Source organism: Arvicanthis niloticus, chromosome 15, assembly GCF_011762505.2.
Source record: "Arvicanthis niloticus isolate mArvNil1 chromosome 15, mArvNil1.pat.X, whole genome shotgun sequence".
Classification (NCBI taxonomy): Eukaryota; Metazoa; Chordata; class Mammalia; order Rodentia; family Muridae; genus Arvicanthis; species Arvicanthis niloticus.
Genome location: NC_047672.1, coordinates 3,744,527 through 3,761,446, shown reverse-complemented (window position 1 = coordinate 3,761,446; position 16,920 = coordinate 3,744,527). Strand labels below are relative to the sequence as shown.

The following is a 16,920-nucleotide window of genomic DNA, read 5'->3' as shown; positions in this document are numbered from 1 at the left end:
GGAGATGATGCATTAATGGCTTCCTTTTGAACTTGTTTCTAATGCAATGGTATTTCACACCAACCTCATGCGAGGGTCATCAGGTGGCATCATCTCCAGGTCGTGGGTGGGTCCATTCAAGCCAATGACATGGAGGGAGATGCTGGGGTTTTCACTGCCAGCCTGCAAAGTGAGGAGACAGAGATGTGAGGGAGCAGCCTGGCAGGAATGGTCCGGAGTCCACCCTGGCTTTGCAACATCTCTTCTGGAAGACTCACATCTGGGCACTGTGGAGATTGATACTGAAGACTATAACTTATGTTGAGGACAGATAAGTTGTGTGTCTGTATGTGGCTGTGTGTGTGTGTGTGTGTGCACATGTATACATGTGACATTATGTGTGTGTTTGTACATGTTTGGAGGTTGGAGGACGACACTGGGTGTCGTGCATCCTTAGGTTCCATCCGCTTTCTTTTCTTGTGATAGCATCTTTCACTGGTCTGGAGTTCACCAAAGCTACCTTATCAATAAGCCTCAGGGATTTTGTCTTAGCCTTCCCAGGGCTAGGATTACAACTATATCCTACCTTACCCAGAATTGTTTTATTCGGGGCTTAAATTCTATACCTCATGCTTGCGTGGCAAGTATTTTATTAACTGAGCTCTCTCCAGCCCTAAACCATGGGATTTGTAAAAGGCAAAGAGATATTTAGGCCAGCTCTTTTTTTCCAGGAGTCTTGGCATCTTCCCATTCCATTCAGTTCACCGAGTCTGTCAATGTCAGTGGGACTTGGTCAGCCACAGGAAAGGGAAGGAAACTGTGGAGGAGGGCAGGAGAGGCACAGCGTCATGGAGTATGGCGCGTGCACAGGAGGTATGGAGCACTGGTCTCCAGGGTCACAGCTCACAGGAGGGTCTTCATCAATAAGGAGCCACAGACCTGACCAATTCAGGCATCCTTTCAGTCTGGAGAACAAATTCTGGACTGAAAGAGTCTGAGAGAGATGTGACCTCATCAGGACTGTCTATCCTGATGATGCTCTCACTCCCTCTGTACATTTATGTTAGAGGGACTTTGCCCCACAGTAATGAGCAGGCTGGTGTCTGTGTGTCTCAGGGCTCTGACTGTGAGTAGGAGAAGAGGACAGTAGCCAGAACTGTCAATCAGAGTTGGTGGAATTTCTGTTAAAACATGGGAGCCCAAGAGCTAAGCAAGATGGCACTTTCCAATCCCTCACAAGTCCCAGAGCATCCTACCAAATGAAGGAGTCATAGAGGTTATGTTGTCAATGACATTTGTTTAGGATATATGTATATATGTGTGCACATGTATGTATGATTGGTGTTTATTTGTATGGATGGTGTGTGTGTGTGTGTTGTATATATTAGGGGATATACAGGGGATAGGGAGATGAGGACTTAGTTTCATATATTATAGTTAACTGAGTCCAGCTAGCAGACTTTGTATTACAATAGAGATGAGTGGGGAAAACAGAGACACCCAGTTAGGGGCAAATCCATGAGGGACTGTCCCAGGAGAGGAAAGGAGACAAGGATGTGGCCTCAGGGACTCATGCTTCTCCACCCCGGGAACCTGATGGGCACTGGTCACACTCCCCAGATCCCAGACCTCTTGCCTTCAGTGGGTGGTGATTAGAGTCAGATGAGGTCATGTGGGTGGGGTCCAATGATGGCGTTAGTGTCATTAAGAGAGGACGTTACCAGAGCTCTCATCATCTGCCTTGTGAAGTTTGGCTACAAAATGTGGGGCTGTGGCTCTGTTGGTAACGTGCTTGCCCAGCACTCACAGAGACCTGTGTTAAATTTCCGGCACTGTATAAACTAGGCATGGTGGTGCCTACCTATAATCCCAGCATTTGGGAGGTAGAGGGTCAAAAGTTCAAGGTCACCCTCAGCTACAGAGTTCCAGGCCAGCTTGAGATGTTTGAGATCCTGTTTTAAAAATGGAACTCATGAGAAGACATTAGTTTTGCTTCATCAGGATCTGGGTCGCCAACATCCCAGTTCTAGCTAGCCAGCCTCTGCAAGAATGCTCCAGTGGTAGTGAGGACACCAAGCTGGGAGGAAACTACTCTGGTCAAAGTTGCCCAGGTTTGCTATATTCTGTTTGGCAGCTGGACCAGGCAAGCTCACTGTTTGCTTTCTCTGGCCCATGGTTTTAGGAACCATGTTGAGCCTGCCTGTCTCCTTTGTTCTCATCATGGGTCTTCCACAGACCTGAGGGCTTCTCATAATATGGAAGCATGCACTGGTAGCTTTTAGACAAAGCAGGAGGTCTCAGTTCAAGTGTTCTCTGGCAGAGGCAGGCCCAGCATTAAGAGAGTCATGCCTGCTTGACCACTGGCCTTAAAGCAGTCTGGTGATGCCACTGGGAAGTAGGTTAGTCAGCTCCAGAGCTGCATCCAAGTTCCCGGATGCCAGCCTCATCCCAGGTGAGAGGATCACGGACGTTTCTGCATCAGGACCTGGCTTGTGCTTGGATGCTGGGATGTGATACAGAGGTCTGTAGACCCCTCCCACTCTACTGTACCCTCCCTTGCTGTCCCACTGGCCCAGGCCTGCCTTTGTCTACTTTGGTCACTATACCAAAATGTCAGCGACCAGGTGTCCTATAAACAACAGAGATGAAAACCTCACAGCTTTGGAGTTGGAGTCCGAGACCAGGGTTCCTGATGCTTCTGTCTGGTGAGGGTCTGGGCCTCACACACGGAGCCTGTTCACTACCTCCTCTCATGGCTGGAGTGGAAGGGAGAGTCCTTCATGGAACACTAACCCCAATCCTAAAGGGTCCTCACTCATGGTCTGATCATCTCTCAAGGGCCCCACCATCTTTCAATCTCAACATATGGATATTGGGGGACCCAAGCTCCCACGTCCAGCAGTGACTCAGGACAGCATAGCCTCACCAAGGCCCCAGAGGGAGGTCCTTCCATCCTCCTGAAGCTGCATGTTGTAAGGAGCCAGAAGTGCTGGGACTTCAGTGTGAGGTAATGAGCGTTTACAGTGCTGACAGCAAAGGCATCTGACAACACTTGGAACCAGTGGGCGAAAGAGCTCATGAATGACTTGGGTTTGAGCGAGCCTGCCCTTTGCCTACCTTAGGATAGTGATAGGGCTTCACAGTGGGGTAGACAGAGCCTGTATAGGTTGGCAGCTCCATAAGTGGAACCCGGGAGTCGTTGATGGTGGCATAGGCGAGCCTTGTACCATCTGGTGACCACCAATGTGCAATGTGGCTCTTCAGAATCTCCTCTGTGGGAAAACAAAGCAGAGAATGGTGAGCAGAAGCTGCTGCTGGGGAGATGGGCTGCAGGGGCTGCAGGGGCTGCAGGGGGCTGCAGGGGCTGCAAGGGGCTGCAGGGGCTGCAGGGGTCTGCAGGGGTCTGCAGGGGCTGCAGGGGGCTGCAGGGGGCTGCAGGGGCTGCAGGGGGCTGCAGGGGGCTGCAGGGGGCCGCAGGGATGAGTGCAGAGACCTTGGGCCTCTGTGTCTGCTATAACCTCTAAGCTCCTATTCAGCTCAGCTCCTGCCATGGGGCTCAGAAGTATCTGATTCCCACAATGAAGCTTGACACAGTAAACCAAAGCTCACCCAAACACACGCTGATTGCGTGAAATTGGCTTTTGCACAAATTTGATCCGTGGACCTAAGGAATCCTTTGTATTTTCTTCTTAACTGCATTATCATTGGATTTTGGATTTTAATCATCTCATTCATTTCCAATCTTTTTTTTTTTTTTTTTGAAAATATCTGATACATAGTACAAAGCCCTTTCACTGCTAATGGGTACTTTTGAGTTGAACTGTTATACAGCTGTAGCTTAGTGTGTGTGTGTGTGTGTGTGTGTGTGTGTGTGTGTGTGTGTTTGTATACCACAGAGGAACCTTACATGTCCTTCTTTAGATGCTGTTCACCTTGATTTTGAGACAGGGTCTCTCTTTGGCCTGGAGGTCACCCCAAGTAGGCTAGGCTAGCTGGCCAGCAAATCCCAGATTGTCTTCTCTCCACCTCCCAGGGAGTGTAGGCATATGTGAGCATATGCAAGTATACTTGGGTCTTTTGTTTGTTTTTACTTTTTTTTTTTTTAAGACAATGTCTCACTATATAGGCCTGGTTGTCCTGAATTCTATGTAGACCAGGCTGGCCTCCAGCTCACCTGCCTCTGCCCAGAATGCTGGGTCTAAAGATGTGCACCACCATGCCCAAATATACTGGCATTTTTTTTTTTTTTGCATGTGTACTGTGCATATTAAACTCAGGTTCTTGTTTACTGATGGACCTATCTCCCTAGTAGACTGTCTTTTCGATATGACTTTGCAGAAAACACCAGAGAAAACTAGTTCACACAGTGGCATGCTCATGGAGACAGGGCAGAGGAGAGAGGGAGCGATGGGGGGGCCTCAGCCTTAGACAACATGTAGCCACATGTACTCTACCATGGAGGAGGAAGGAGGATGTGTCCACAGGCTACACATGTGCTGCAGCCTTGAACCATCTGTTTCTCTGTGTGGCTATAAAGCAAAGTGGACCCATCTTAGAAAGGACAGAGATAGAGGTGGGAGTCCAATCAGAAGTGTCCAACATTCTTCTAAACACACAGACATCTCTTCTCACCAGACTTAGAGAGCGATGAACTTTGTAGGGCCAGGGAGGAAAATTCTACCTTTTTTTTTTTTTTGTTTACAGTTGTTTTATTTCTGGGATAGGGCCTTGTCTATATAGTTCAGATTGGTTTTAAATTAGTGATTATCTTACCTCTGTTTCTCAAGTGCTGAGATGACAGGCACATTCTACCTCACCTGGTCTCTACTGTGTTTTTAAACATATTCAGAGAAGATACTACCCAAGTGTTACAAGCCAGGGTCTGGGAATCCACAGCCCCCAGGACCCTCTCTGCTTCAGAAACAGACTCACAGTGATAAGAAGCCCTTCTAGACTGTCTTTAAAGTAAGGCCCCCTTGTGACACAGGTGGGGTCCACTCAGCAGGCCACTGTTACTCCAACCCGCTCTGTGTTTCTGGAGAAGCAGGGAGCCAGCTCAGGCAGCTGAAGACACAGGAGGAAAATCATGTGTATTTAGCTCAGAACAGAGAAAGCTGAGACAGTTGGGAGTTACAGGCAGACATGGACGTGGAGGGGACCAGGCACTGGAGGACTGGGGCTGCACCGTTCTCAGGACCTGGGATGCAGAACAGATTGTAGGGGCAAAGCTAGGAGGACTCAGATCTTGCCAGTGCTGGCCTGATCAGTACTCATGAAACATTTCACAGCCCAGTCAGAGGGCTCCTGAGTCTCTCTGAGAGCTGGCTGCATCCCGAAGGGACCTTCTTATGGTGCACAGCTCTTCTCCACCCCCTCCTCCCTGGGGAACCTAGGTCCACTGAAGGAATTATGAGCCTCACTAAGTGTCATCATCCTGTCCCTCACCTCCCACCCCCACCCCCACCCCCATCCCCTCGATCTGCTTCCTACAGGCTTCTGCAGCCTGTCTCCCTACTGCACAGGGAAGTTTTCCAGGGATTCTAGCCTTGTCTGGGGTCTCAGAACATGCATATCTTGTGTCAAGGTGACTTTTCTCATCCAGGGAAGCCTAGGCTAGAGGACAGAGCCAGTCAGAGGGAGTTTAGGGGTTCAGGAATCCAGGGTTCAAGTTATAATCTGCCTGTCTATTTTTAACTCCCCATCTATGAAGTTAAAGGGATCAGTGTAGCCCCTTGACACCTATTCTGGCTGTGTTGGGAATCTCAGTGATCATCTAGCTCCACAGGGCATTTCTAGTGCCCTTGAGGACACAGAGGTGAGCCAGCAAGCTAGTGGGTGAATGAAGAAAAAGAAGAGGAAGAGGAGGAGAGGAAGAGGGAAAGGAAGGAGAGGATGGGGAGGAGGAAGGAGAAGAGGGAAGGAGGAAGAAGAGGAAAAGGAGAAAGGGGGAAGAGGAGGAAGAGGAGGAAGAGGAAGAGGAGGAAGAGGAGGAGGAAGAAGAGGAGGAGGAAGAGGAGGAGGAGGAAGAAAAAGAGGAAGAAGAGTGGGGGGGGGAGAGAGAGGAAAGCACAGACCAGACTCCAGGGCTTGTATATTTTTGTGTCTTCAGCAGCAGAGAGAGTGATTTTGAGGTGTGAGTTTGGAATGAGGTGATTCAAAAATGACTTTATGCAGAGTCACCTGATCTGCAGGAGCGTTCACAAGGCAGAGTGAGTGATGAGTCCCTGCAGATGGTCTCTGGAATATGCAGCCACCTTCTAAACACAATGAACTGCAGGGCTAGATCTACCTATTGACAGTCACCTAAGGTGGCCTAGCAGGGTAGAGCTGGTGCAGAAAGAGGGAGAGCCAGAGTCTGGGAGGTAGCAGAGGTACCTCACTGCTGGCTTGAGCTCCATGATATCCATTAAGAGCCAGCCCAGGCAAGCTCAGTAGAAAGGCCGCTTCGGAGACAGCCAATGAGCAGACAAGTACAGTCACAGCAAAGCCCTGGAGAGATGACAATTCTGCCCTTCCTGCTGAACCCAGAGTGACTTCTCTAGGTCTCTGGGATGATATAGTGCCAGCCATGTGCAAATCAGACCATCCTCCTGTTCCTACATCTCTCCCCTACCCCCCACATCTTCACTGCACACATCTTGTGTCTAGACTGACTCTCAGCCTGGTGGGAAATGCTGTGCTTTAGCCCGAGCAGAACAGCCAAGGAAGGTCACACCCAGACAAAGAGGATGGTGTCATTCTGTGGATTCCATGTGCCAGGGAGCAGAGAACTAAAGCTCAGAGACTGAATGGAGGAGGACAACCCCCCACTGCTGAACTGTAGGCAACAGATGTACCCTGGGGAAGGGAGAGTCATTTCTTTCATTTGTCAGTTGTGTACCAAATGGTAAGCCCAGTGACCTCCAAAACAGTTCAAAGCCAGGGACTACACAGACAGCCCTGGTTAAGACCAGGGTCACAGAACAGAACAAAATAATACCAAGCAGGAAAGGGAGCCACAGAGAGGACAAGGTGGTAACACAGGTGGGGAGGAAGGATGGGTGGAAACAGACAGAATTCAGTCTAGAAATAAGAACACATTTAATTAATAAAATGTATACAAAACTGGTACTTGGCCTTTTAACATGCTCAGACGACTTGATGTGGGAGCTTGGGTGGCAGTAAAATGCACCGTGCATGAGAAAGAAAGACACCAGAATGCCACAGAACACTGGGTTCAGGACAGACACATGCTGGGATGGGGTAGGCACATGTTCATAAACTGCACACATAGCAAGACCAGGGCATCTAGACAGATATTCTAGGGATGGAGAGATTGTTTAGTTGATATTTAGAGAGGTAGGAGACCTGGGTCCTGTCCCCTGAAAAAATAATTAAATGAGTTGGGGGTGGTGGCACACATGTGTACTCCCAGGCTGGGGAGCTGGAGACCGGCAGATCGCTGGGACTCACTGGCCAGCCAGCCAGTTAAGCCTACTTGGTGACAAGGGGTCTCTTCTCATAAAGAAGGTGGGTGACACCTAAAGAACACCTCTTGGAGTATTCTCTGGCTTCCAAACATTCAAACACACATGACACACACACACACACACACACACACACACACACACACACACACACCTGTGCAGTTATGCACAAAAAACACACACAGAGGTAGGGCTATCCTGACACCCCACGGTGCAGACCCCACACAGAGGTGGGACTATCCTGACACTCCACAGTGTAGCCTCCACACAGAGGTAGGGCTATCCTGACACTCCACAGTGCAGACCCCACACAGAGGTAGGGCTATCCTGACACACCACAGTGCAGTCCTGACAACCCCAGTATTGCAGAGTTTGCCATCCCCCACCCCCTGTCCTTTGCACACTGTTCTTTGGTGGGCTTTCCTGTTTGTTTGTTGTTTTGTTTTCTTCATTTTTCCATGTTCTGGGTGCTCATGAAGAAAACATTTAAGCATAAGAAACTAAGAGGGAAATATGGGTCAGAGGAAACCCTGACAGCATCGCATCTTATGAATACCCATGTCCTGAGAACATTTTTCCCAGCATTCCTTTCCTAGTGAGGCATCTGTGTAATTGGCATGAGCCAGGTGTACTTCAAAAATAGAGATCTTCAGATAGGGGAAGAATCCCCATTTCACCAAGACAATTCACTCCATGAACCCTTTACTTGGAACAAACAGCTCACCTTTCTGAGCAAGTAGAATAATAATTGAAACAGGAACCTGTTTTCCCTCATTTTCCTTGCTCTGTTGGGGGAGCAATTTTACTACACACACACACACACACACACACACACACACAGACAGACATGTGCACCATGCAGACATATACACATAAACATGCACACACATACACATGCACACACATATGAACACACAGACACACACACATGAAGACACAGACATATACATGCACACACACTGATCCATCTGAGAACACTGGTTCATTGATGGCTTTCTCTGTAAGACTGTGTGTAGCTCAGCTCATGGCAGCACAGGCTGGTTTATTGATGATGAAATCATTTCTGTGGATGACCTTAAGCATATGTCTAGTGGGACAAACCTCTTACTGGCTCAGGTGATAAAGACCAATGCCATGCATGTTGCTTGGAGACCTCCATCCTCATTCCACTGTATGTGACAAGTGTTCAGTAGTGTGCAAACATGTGAGATACTGGGTATATGAGTGCTGTCTACCCAGATGTGGACTGTGACTCATGGTGACTTGAGAGTGGGGAGGACCATGTCCTCGTTCCTGCAGAAGGTCCACTGGCAGCCATGGTGTTTATTCTGGGTCTGAACACTGACAGAGGAAGAAAGAAATTTTGACTCTGCGGCACCTCAGGCTGAGTGACACCTCATGACTTCCCTTCATGAAGGATTATGAGCTGTAAGGTAAAATAAGCTTTCCCCCCCCAAAGATGCTTTGGTCATTTTTTAAAAATCATAGCAATAGAACCTAACCAGAAGTGGGTAAGGTGGGGTGTGGGACATGTGGGTCAAAGGGCTGAGTCGGCAGGTCAAGAGAAATGACCTGAGTCAGTCATGCGTCATTCACATGAGAACTGCCGAAAGGAGAGATGAGGTGCTCTCCCCACAGGACACACATGATGTCATACATTTACTAATTACATTCACTTAGGAGTGCTACAGGACCGTCATATACACATAAAGTTTTAAACCTGTAAATCATAAAAGCCCACAAAATAAGCCATGACTGCATGGAGACAAACATGCTAGCTGATCCAGTGAGCATTGGCATTGGATCTGGATCATACAAGCTTGGCATCATACATGAAGTATGCGTCTCAGCTTAGGGTAAACTTCTTCTTAAATAGGGAAACAATAGGGTTCCCCCAGAGCAGCATCACAGGGAGAATTGTGTCCCCTAAAAGAAAGGTTGAAGTTCTAACCCTCCCTGAATGTGACCTCACTTGGACACAGGGTCAATGCACAGTGCTCATTAGATGTAAGCCAGGTTGAGGTTTTGCTGGAGAGGGTGGACCTTAATCCAATATGGCCGGTGTCCCAAGGAGTGGAGAGGTGACAGACACAGGAAGAACATGTAGTGACAACAGATGTTGGGGTGTTGTGTGTGCAAGCCTGTGTTAACGTTATTGATCAAAGCCCAAGCATGCCACCTGCACAAGGCTCTGTGCCCTATGGTAGAGACAGTTTAGAAGTTGATCATAAACAACACATGAACTAGCAACTTCAAGTGATCAGAGCAGACCATGGTAGACTTGGGAGGAAAGCAGAAAATCCAAATGAAATCAGAAAGGCAGAGTGGAGGAGCCTGGAAATTTACATCTACCCCTCTCTTCTTCTAGACAAAGAATCAGTGAATCACAGTTACATGGGGAGGCACTATCAGCCCTTAAAGGCTAGGTGTGGCATATTCTGAGTGCAGACCCTGCACAGGGGACAGCAAGTGACAGTCATTGCCTCTGTTTCCTGCTCTCTGCTGGCTGGAGTGAAGACAAGGTGTAACACTGTGGTTTGAGCCTCAGATTCCCATAAGATGTGAAACATCTGGGGGTCAGGCTTCCCCTTGGACAGCTTGCTCCTCCAGTAAATACTGTCCAGAACTGGACAGCTAATGCTATCCCCAAGTATAAATCAAGGCTCTCTGCCAGCATCACATCAAACTCCACAAGCGACCTGACTCAGGCAGTGTATGCTCTCTGTGTGGCCGGCTCTGTAACAAGGGGACTCACTGCTAAGTGACACAGAAGGTCAATTTCACAGCTGTGGTGGACAGCTGTTTGGGGACCATATCCAGACCGAAACCTATGGACTGGAGGAAAGGTCCTTGCACTGTGGCAAGGATGTGGGGGTCCTGTTTGTGGCTGGGTTCAGGGGTCCCTGACCTACAGACTCAGTTCAGGCTCAGCTGGAGAGAAACCTGAAGGTTGTTTAGAACAGAGCAGATGGAAAGGGAAGCAGGGGCCCTTGGGGACTCTGATAGAAAACAGTCTTAGCTAATGTCCCACAGGGACCCTTGATATGCCCCACAGGTGGTCTGCCAAGGCCTCACAGGTCTCCTTTTCTGGGGCAGAGTAAAGTGAGGTTGAGAGGTTGAGGTCTGTCCCTGTTCCACTGAGAACAGAGAATAGATTTGCTCCTGAACCTGCTTGCTTGTGAATGCTCTCTGACTTAGTGGGCTGGAGGCATGGAAGGGAGGCTCACACATTTACTGTCCCTCCCTCTGTAGCAGAGCCAGTTCTGAATGGTTGGAAATCAGCCAGCCAGCGGCACAGACAGGGCATGCCCTGGGCCTTTCGTATGCCTTGTTGGGTGCAGAAGAGAGGAGATGTCAGCTCTGCTAGGCTCAGCCTAATTCAAAGATGTCATTGCAGGTCACGAAGAGCAACTTTAATGGCGTTTTTTTTTTTTTTTTTTTTTTTTAGAAAATAGCAAGGAAAGGAAATGTCTGGGCCAGGAGGCCAGGCTCCTGTCCTTGGGCTGCCTTCTTTGTTAGTGCTTTCTTCATTCTTCATCTGTTTTTAGTGGGTGGAATCTCCTGAAGCCATAGTCCTGAGACCTTCTTTTGATGGGCCCCTTACCCAAGCAAATAACAGAATATCATGCACATATCCCTTTCTTTTACTTCATTGTTGACTCATATAGCATTCGTTCATTCATTCATTCATTCGGCATCCAGCCATCCATTCACTCGGTGACACCCTAACACAGCAGACTGAGAACACACAGTATGGACAGACATGGAGAATGAGTTGAGAGGCAGGCAGGAGGTGGAGGCAGGAGGATCTGGGGTTCCAGTGCATTCTGGGAGACATAGTGAACTGACAATCAGAGACATTATCTTGAAGTCCTACAGTCGGGGAGTAAGAACAGTGTTTGCTTACTGGTTCTGGCTGTTCCCTGAGAAACAAGAGTGTAGGTTTTAGTTCAAGGTCACATGAGACATGGAGTTCCCAACTGGAACTTAGAAGCAGGAAGCTGGGGGCTGCTTGGATCTGGAACTGAAGGAGACTCGGGGCATGAAGGGAGGAGAGGCACGGCAGCTCTTAACTTCTGGTGGCAGCTACTGGCTGAAGGCCATCTTTGTCACCACTCTGTGCTGGGTGATAGGGACAAGTTGCTTCATGAAGAGGCTGTGTGCCTGCTTGAGTCACTTTGCAGAAAGCAGCCACGTGCTTCTCTCTCGTCCCTGCCACAGCGTGTGCTGAGAGCGGATGAGAAGGAGCCATTGAAGCATGAGAGGGCCCTCACTGGAGGAGATAATCAAGTGATAATCAAACGTGAAGAGAGTTGCTACAAGAGGAGCAGATGTGCCATGTGGACCTGTGGGCTCTGGGGGGAGGGAGCAGTGCACCCTGACCATGAAATCAGAAAAAGGAAACTGTCAAAGACTCACCCTGCTGAGGGGGACATGGGCAAGATTTTCACTGATCTCATCAGGGCCAAAGCTGCCTTCCAATGCTCATTCTTTAAGAATACTATTTATCATATACTTAAATATATTTGAGTGTGTATTCTGCATGGATTTGTGCATGGGTGCATGTCACAGTAAGTGTATGGAATCCAGATGGCAACTGTAGGAGTTGGTCGCCTCCTTCCGTCATGAGTCCCAGGGATTGAACTCAGATCATCAGGCTTGGTAGAAAGTGCCTTTTCCTGCCAAGCCATTTGGTTCTCATTGCTTGTTTTTATGCCATGTATTCAGATGAGTTTCCTTTGCAACAGCATAATCCAAGCAAGCCACTGCAGCTCGGCGCTCACCAGGCTACAATCCAGCAGCAGCAGCAGCAGCAGCAGCAGCAGCAGCAGCAGCAGCAGCAGCAGCAGCAGCAGCAGCAGCAGCTCCTTAGTGGGGCCAGTGTACCCAGGGAGGCAGGACTGACACAAGCTAGAGACTGAAGAAAAGGCCGGATGCTTCCATCCAACATCCCAGCATTCAAACCTTGGCACATTTTGCCCTTTGCCTAGTCTCAGGTAGAAATCCAATTCTGGGCATCTTTGTTTTTCTTTATTATCAAGATTTATAGGCTAAACACATGTGTGTGTGTGTGTGTGTGTGTGTGTGTGTAGCTCTTTAACTGAATTCCTATAAGACACAGCAGCACTGAGCTTCTAGTAAATGTAGCGTGGCCCACCTGCTGGGATTAGAGAGCTGCTCCCCCAAGAGCAGCGAAGGCAGTAGGCATTGTCAGTCTCCATGCTTCAACACACTGAAGGGACAAAGTCTCAGTAATGTCCTGTGGTTCATGGGGCCCCAGGCTGGGAAGTTCTGAGCTCAGCGCCACTCCCTAACCTTGTTCTTCTCTGCCTCCTTTTCCTCCCTCTCTCCCTCCACACTGATGCCCACCTGTGCCTTCAGAGCCCATGCCTCTTTTACCTCTGGAAATGTCACCATCTTAACTCTTCTACTGAAGATCCCTCTTTGACCCAGGCCAGGCACAGCCTAGATATCAGTGCCCAGGATGAACCAAGGCTTGCCCAAATTGCTCTTGAAATATGTCTAGTTTTCAAGCAGAACATTCTCCATAACACTCTTAGATCTGGTGTGGATGTAGTAATCTACCCAGTGATTGCTTTAGTGTCTCACATAAAACGGATTATCAATTGTATAATGAGTTTTCATTTCCCTATAATTATACTTTTCTTCTTGATGTTTTTCCAAAGCTAATCACTCTCTTAGTATGCACCAGAAAGTTAAAAGATACAGAGTCACTCAGGTGAGAATGTTAATTCCCAAGGACTTAGCTACCAGCCATGATTTTGTTTACCAAGGGCAACATGATGTTTCTTACAAAGGGCAGGGCTTAATTTTCATGGTCTTATCAAAGACATATTTGATACAAAACAAAATGATTGCTTTAAATTATAGGTAAAATATTTCTTTACATTGGCTCAGCCCTAAACACGATGTTTGTCTTACGTCCCTTCCCTCAAGGCTCAGGGATCTCTGAAGAAGAGTTGGTGGACTTCAAGGATATGGTGTTTTTGGGCAACACAGCAGTGACACATACGATCTTACAGTGGCTCGAGCAAACACAAGACCTGTGCGTGCCCAAGCCAGCAGAATTCCCAGGATAGTGAGGGTCAGTGGGGATGAAGTCCTGCCCCAGCTGAGGAGTCATTGGTGTGTGATAGCTGCCCAGGAGAGTCATTTTTCTTTAATGGAGTGATCCCTTGTATGCTGACCACACTTCAGGGCAGGCCCATACCTAAGTAGGTGGCCAACACAAGATGGACTCAGTGGACTTGAAGTGTGTGTGGTGAATGAGTGGATCTGGGTAGAGTTGGGGGAGAGTGAAGTGAATGTGGTAAAAATACATTGTATGAAATTCTCAAAGTATTAACAAAACATTATTAAAAAATCAAGAATAAGATTTGCTTTCATGAAGAACTGTAAAAAGGATCATTTAATAAATTTTTCTAAGAAAACCCTAATTCAGCAGCATTTGCCTGAATCAGCCTGAGATGTTCTGTGTAATTATTTCTTAATATCATTGAAAACACAATATGTACCAGACAGGAAATTAGGTCTCAAGGTTTATTAAAGAAAAGGTTAATTAGCTATAAATTATGAATGGCTTTTGGGCAGTTTTTGTTCCCTGCACAATTGGTTTGTCTTGATTGTGGTTTCTGTGGTAAAAGAACAAGAATGAACCCTTAGTCTCCAGGTTGGTGTGAGCAGTCTACATGAATGGGAACCCACCCTTGTCTGTTCCAGTAAGTCACCGTAGCACTGGTGTTATCCACAAACACGGGATGTCCTCAAGTTGTTTAAATGGAATCTTGCAAAGCAAAGCACATCCCAGGCTCAGCATGGTCCTCCCTCATGGTCTGTTCCTCATACCCTGGGCTCAGCACGGTCCTCCCTCATGGTCTGTTCCTCACACCCTGGGCTCAGCATGGTCCTCCCTCATGGTCTGTTCCTCACATCCTGGGCTCAGCACGGTCCTCCCTCATGGTCTGTTCCTTACACCCTGGGCTCAGCACGGTCCTCCCTCATGGTCTGTTCCTTACACCCTGGGCTCAGCATGGTCCTCCCTCATGGTCTGTTCCTCACTCCCTGGGCTCAGCACAGTCCTCCCTCATGGTCTGGTTCTCTGCCCTCCTATGCTTCCTGAGGTCACACCAAGGACAGTGTGCTACACTCAAGAGGACCACATTCTGGTTCCAAATGGACACATTAGAATATTCTGCTCAAAGTCAAGACTGTGTCCCTAGGCTGGATAACCTACTCTCAAGTCCAAGCTGTGTACATGATGGGGACACAAAGCAGGACACAAAGGTCCTTGTCACCTCTAGTATTCCTTTGACAATGACAGCAATGGCTGTCTCTACCATTTGATAATGGCAACTGCATGGGCCCAATATGAGGATAATGCGGGGGGTGGTGGTGGTAAACCAATGACCTATGTAGGCATGAGGTGACAGTGGTCAGTGTCACAGGCACTCTCGGTGACCTCTCTAAGGTGAGGTGAGAGTGGTCAGAGTCACAGGACCACCTTCATTTACTATAGTAGATACTGTATTCTCAAACTGTACAGCCCCACAGAATACCATTCATCACTATCTGGCACCCCAGACTGAGTTCCACACAAGCTATTTGGAACACAGCAAAGGTGTGTGACTTGTCGTCTGGACTGCAAATGCAGATGTGCTTTTGCGAGAGGGGGAATCCAGCTGTTTGCAGTGGCCATGCTCTGCTGGACACTTTCAGCTCCTTTGCTAACTGTCCCCTGTATCAGAGTGATGTCCCAAACACATGCAGCCTCAGGTATAGGGCAAAGGACCAAGTCATACAGGAGATAGTAGATGCTCTGTGAACGACTCCAGTTGAGCTTAAACTGACATGCATTGCCTGAGGTAGACACCCATTCCTGAGTGCTAGATCTACTCCAGCACAGCACGGGGCACAACCTCACTTGTCCCCATATCCACAACAGCATCTCACCCTCACAACCGTCTAGCTTTCTGGACCCAGCCTGCATCACCTGATTTTTGAACAGACTATCATTGAGAAGCCCCTATTACAAACATGGTCTTCGAATGTGCTTTGCAAACAGCAAGTGCTTAATAACTGCCCTCAAAATAGAGGCATGGGTGGTGCAACAAGTTGACGCTCACCTGGAGGTCTGGGGAGGCTTTATAGCATTATTCTGAAACGCATTGCCAGCTGCTTCCTTCAGAGGGTGGGGAATGTACCCAGATAGAAAGCTGACGCCTAGCTCTGCATGCTGGCTTACCCTTTCATCGCAATGCCTGGGAGGCAAAGGTAGGTGGATCTTTGAGTTTGAGGCCTCCCTGGTTTACATAGTGAGTTCAAGAACAGTCAGAGCTACACAGAGAAACCCTGTCTCAAAAAACAGAATAAAACAAACAAACAAAAAACAAAAAACAAAAAAGAAAAGAAAAGAAAGAAAAATAATAATAAGGAAAAAAAAAAAAAAAGCAGAAGAAGCTGCCCTGCACCTGTCCACAGGTTCCCAGCTCAACCAAGTGCCCCCTGTTCCTCTTCCAAATGCTGAAATTCTAGAATCTTCTCCAGCTTCTAATGAAGCATGGGGGGAGATGGACTTCTTACTTTGCAGAGACAGGGCAGGTGTATGACTGCACTGATGGGCAGTTTCTCAGAGGGAATCGACACATCTTTGCTGTTTTCTGCAAGGCAAGGTTGTCTTTGTCATCTCTGATCCCTCTTTCAGCACCTCTGCTCCAAGAGCTTGCACGAAGATGACTGACACCCTCAGTGGTAAGTGGCACAGAAACCATGAGGTCCTGCAAAGTCTGAGGGAGCAACGTTAAGTAGCATCTCTCCAGTTTTTGTGAGACTTCCCTCTGAGTTACAGAGGGCTTCTGAGCTCTGGCTTCCCCACCTTCCTGTGGAGTCATTTCCAAAGTAAAGACAAATATTGTGTTGGGTGTTTCCTAGGATCAGGTGTTTATCTGGCTTTTTCAATAAATCGTCTGTTTGTTTTGTGATAGCTGGCAGGAAATGCCAACTTATTTTTCGGATGGAATCAACAACTAGAGTGGATTCTATTTTGCTCAACTATAAATAGCACAGAAGATGCTAAAACCGGAATCATGCCATGAAGTGTTTGCCCCAAACGCTGATCCAGCCACAGAGACAGAGGTAACTCTGGCTGCCAGAACTACTGTGTGAATCTCCCTGGCAGAAATCTTGGGGAGGCTTAAGGAGAGCTTACAGCACTGCTTCTACCAGAGATGTCTTAGGCAGAATGGTACAGTCAAGCTTGGGGTCATTGGGGATCTCATGGCTGGGGGAACTTGCCTACCAAGAAACTCAGAGAAGGCAGGTGCTGCATCAGGGCTGTGTCCACTCCTTGCTCTCACAAGGGAGGGCTTTAATGTTCTCATCAACAGACCAGAGGGGACACTGGGGACTTTGTGGAGAGTTCCAAATCTTACACCAGTGCTTTTGGAACTCATGTCCA

At 48.1% G+C, this 16,920-nt stretch overlaps 1 protein-coding gene across 5 annotated transcripts in view; it reads right to left on the bottom strand.

Annotated features, from left to right (window-relative positions):
• The window catches only part of Dpp6 (dipeptidyl peptidase like 6), an 859,276-nt gene that overhangs the window by 89,431 nt on the left and 752,925 nt on the right, over positions 1-16,920 (bottom strand). For all 5 annotated transcript variants that reach the window (XM_076913275.1, XM_034518902.2, XM_034518899.2 and 2 more), the window contains exons 9-10: positions 3,097-3,251; positions 65-162 (exon numbers count right to left, since the gene is read on the bottom strand). In XM_076913275.1, coding sequence (XP_076769390.1) covers positions 65-162; positions 3,097-3,251 — 253 coding nt within the window. The remainder of the gene's footprint in view (positions 1-64; positions 163-3,096; positions 3,252-16,920) is intronic.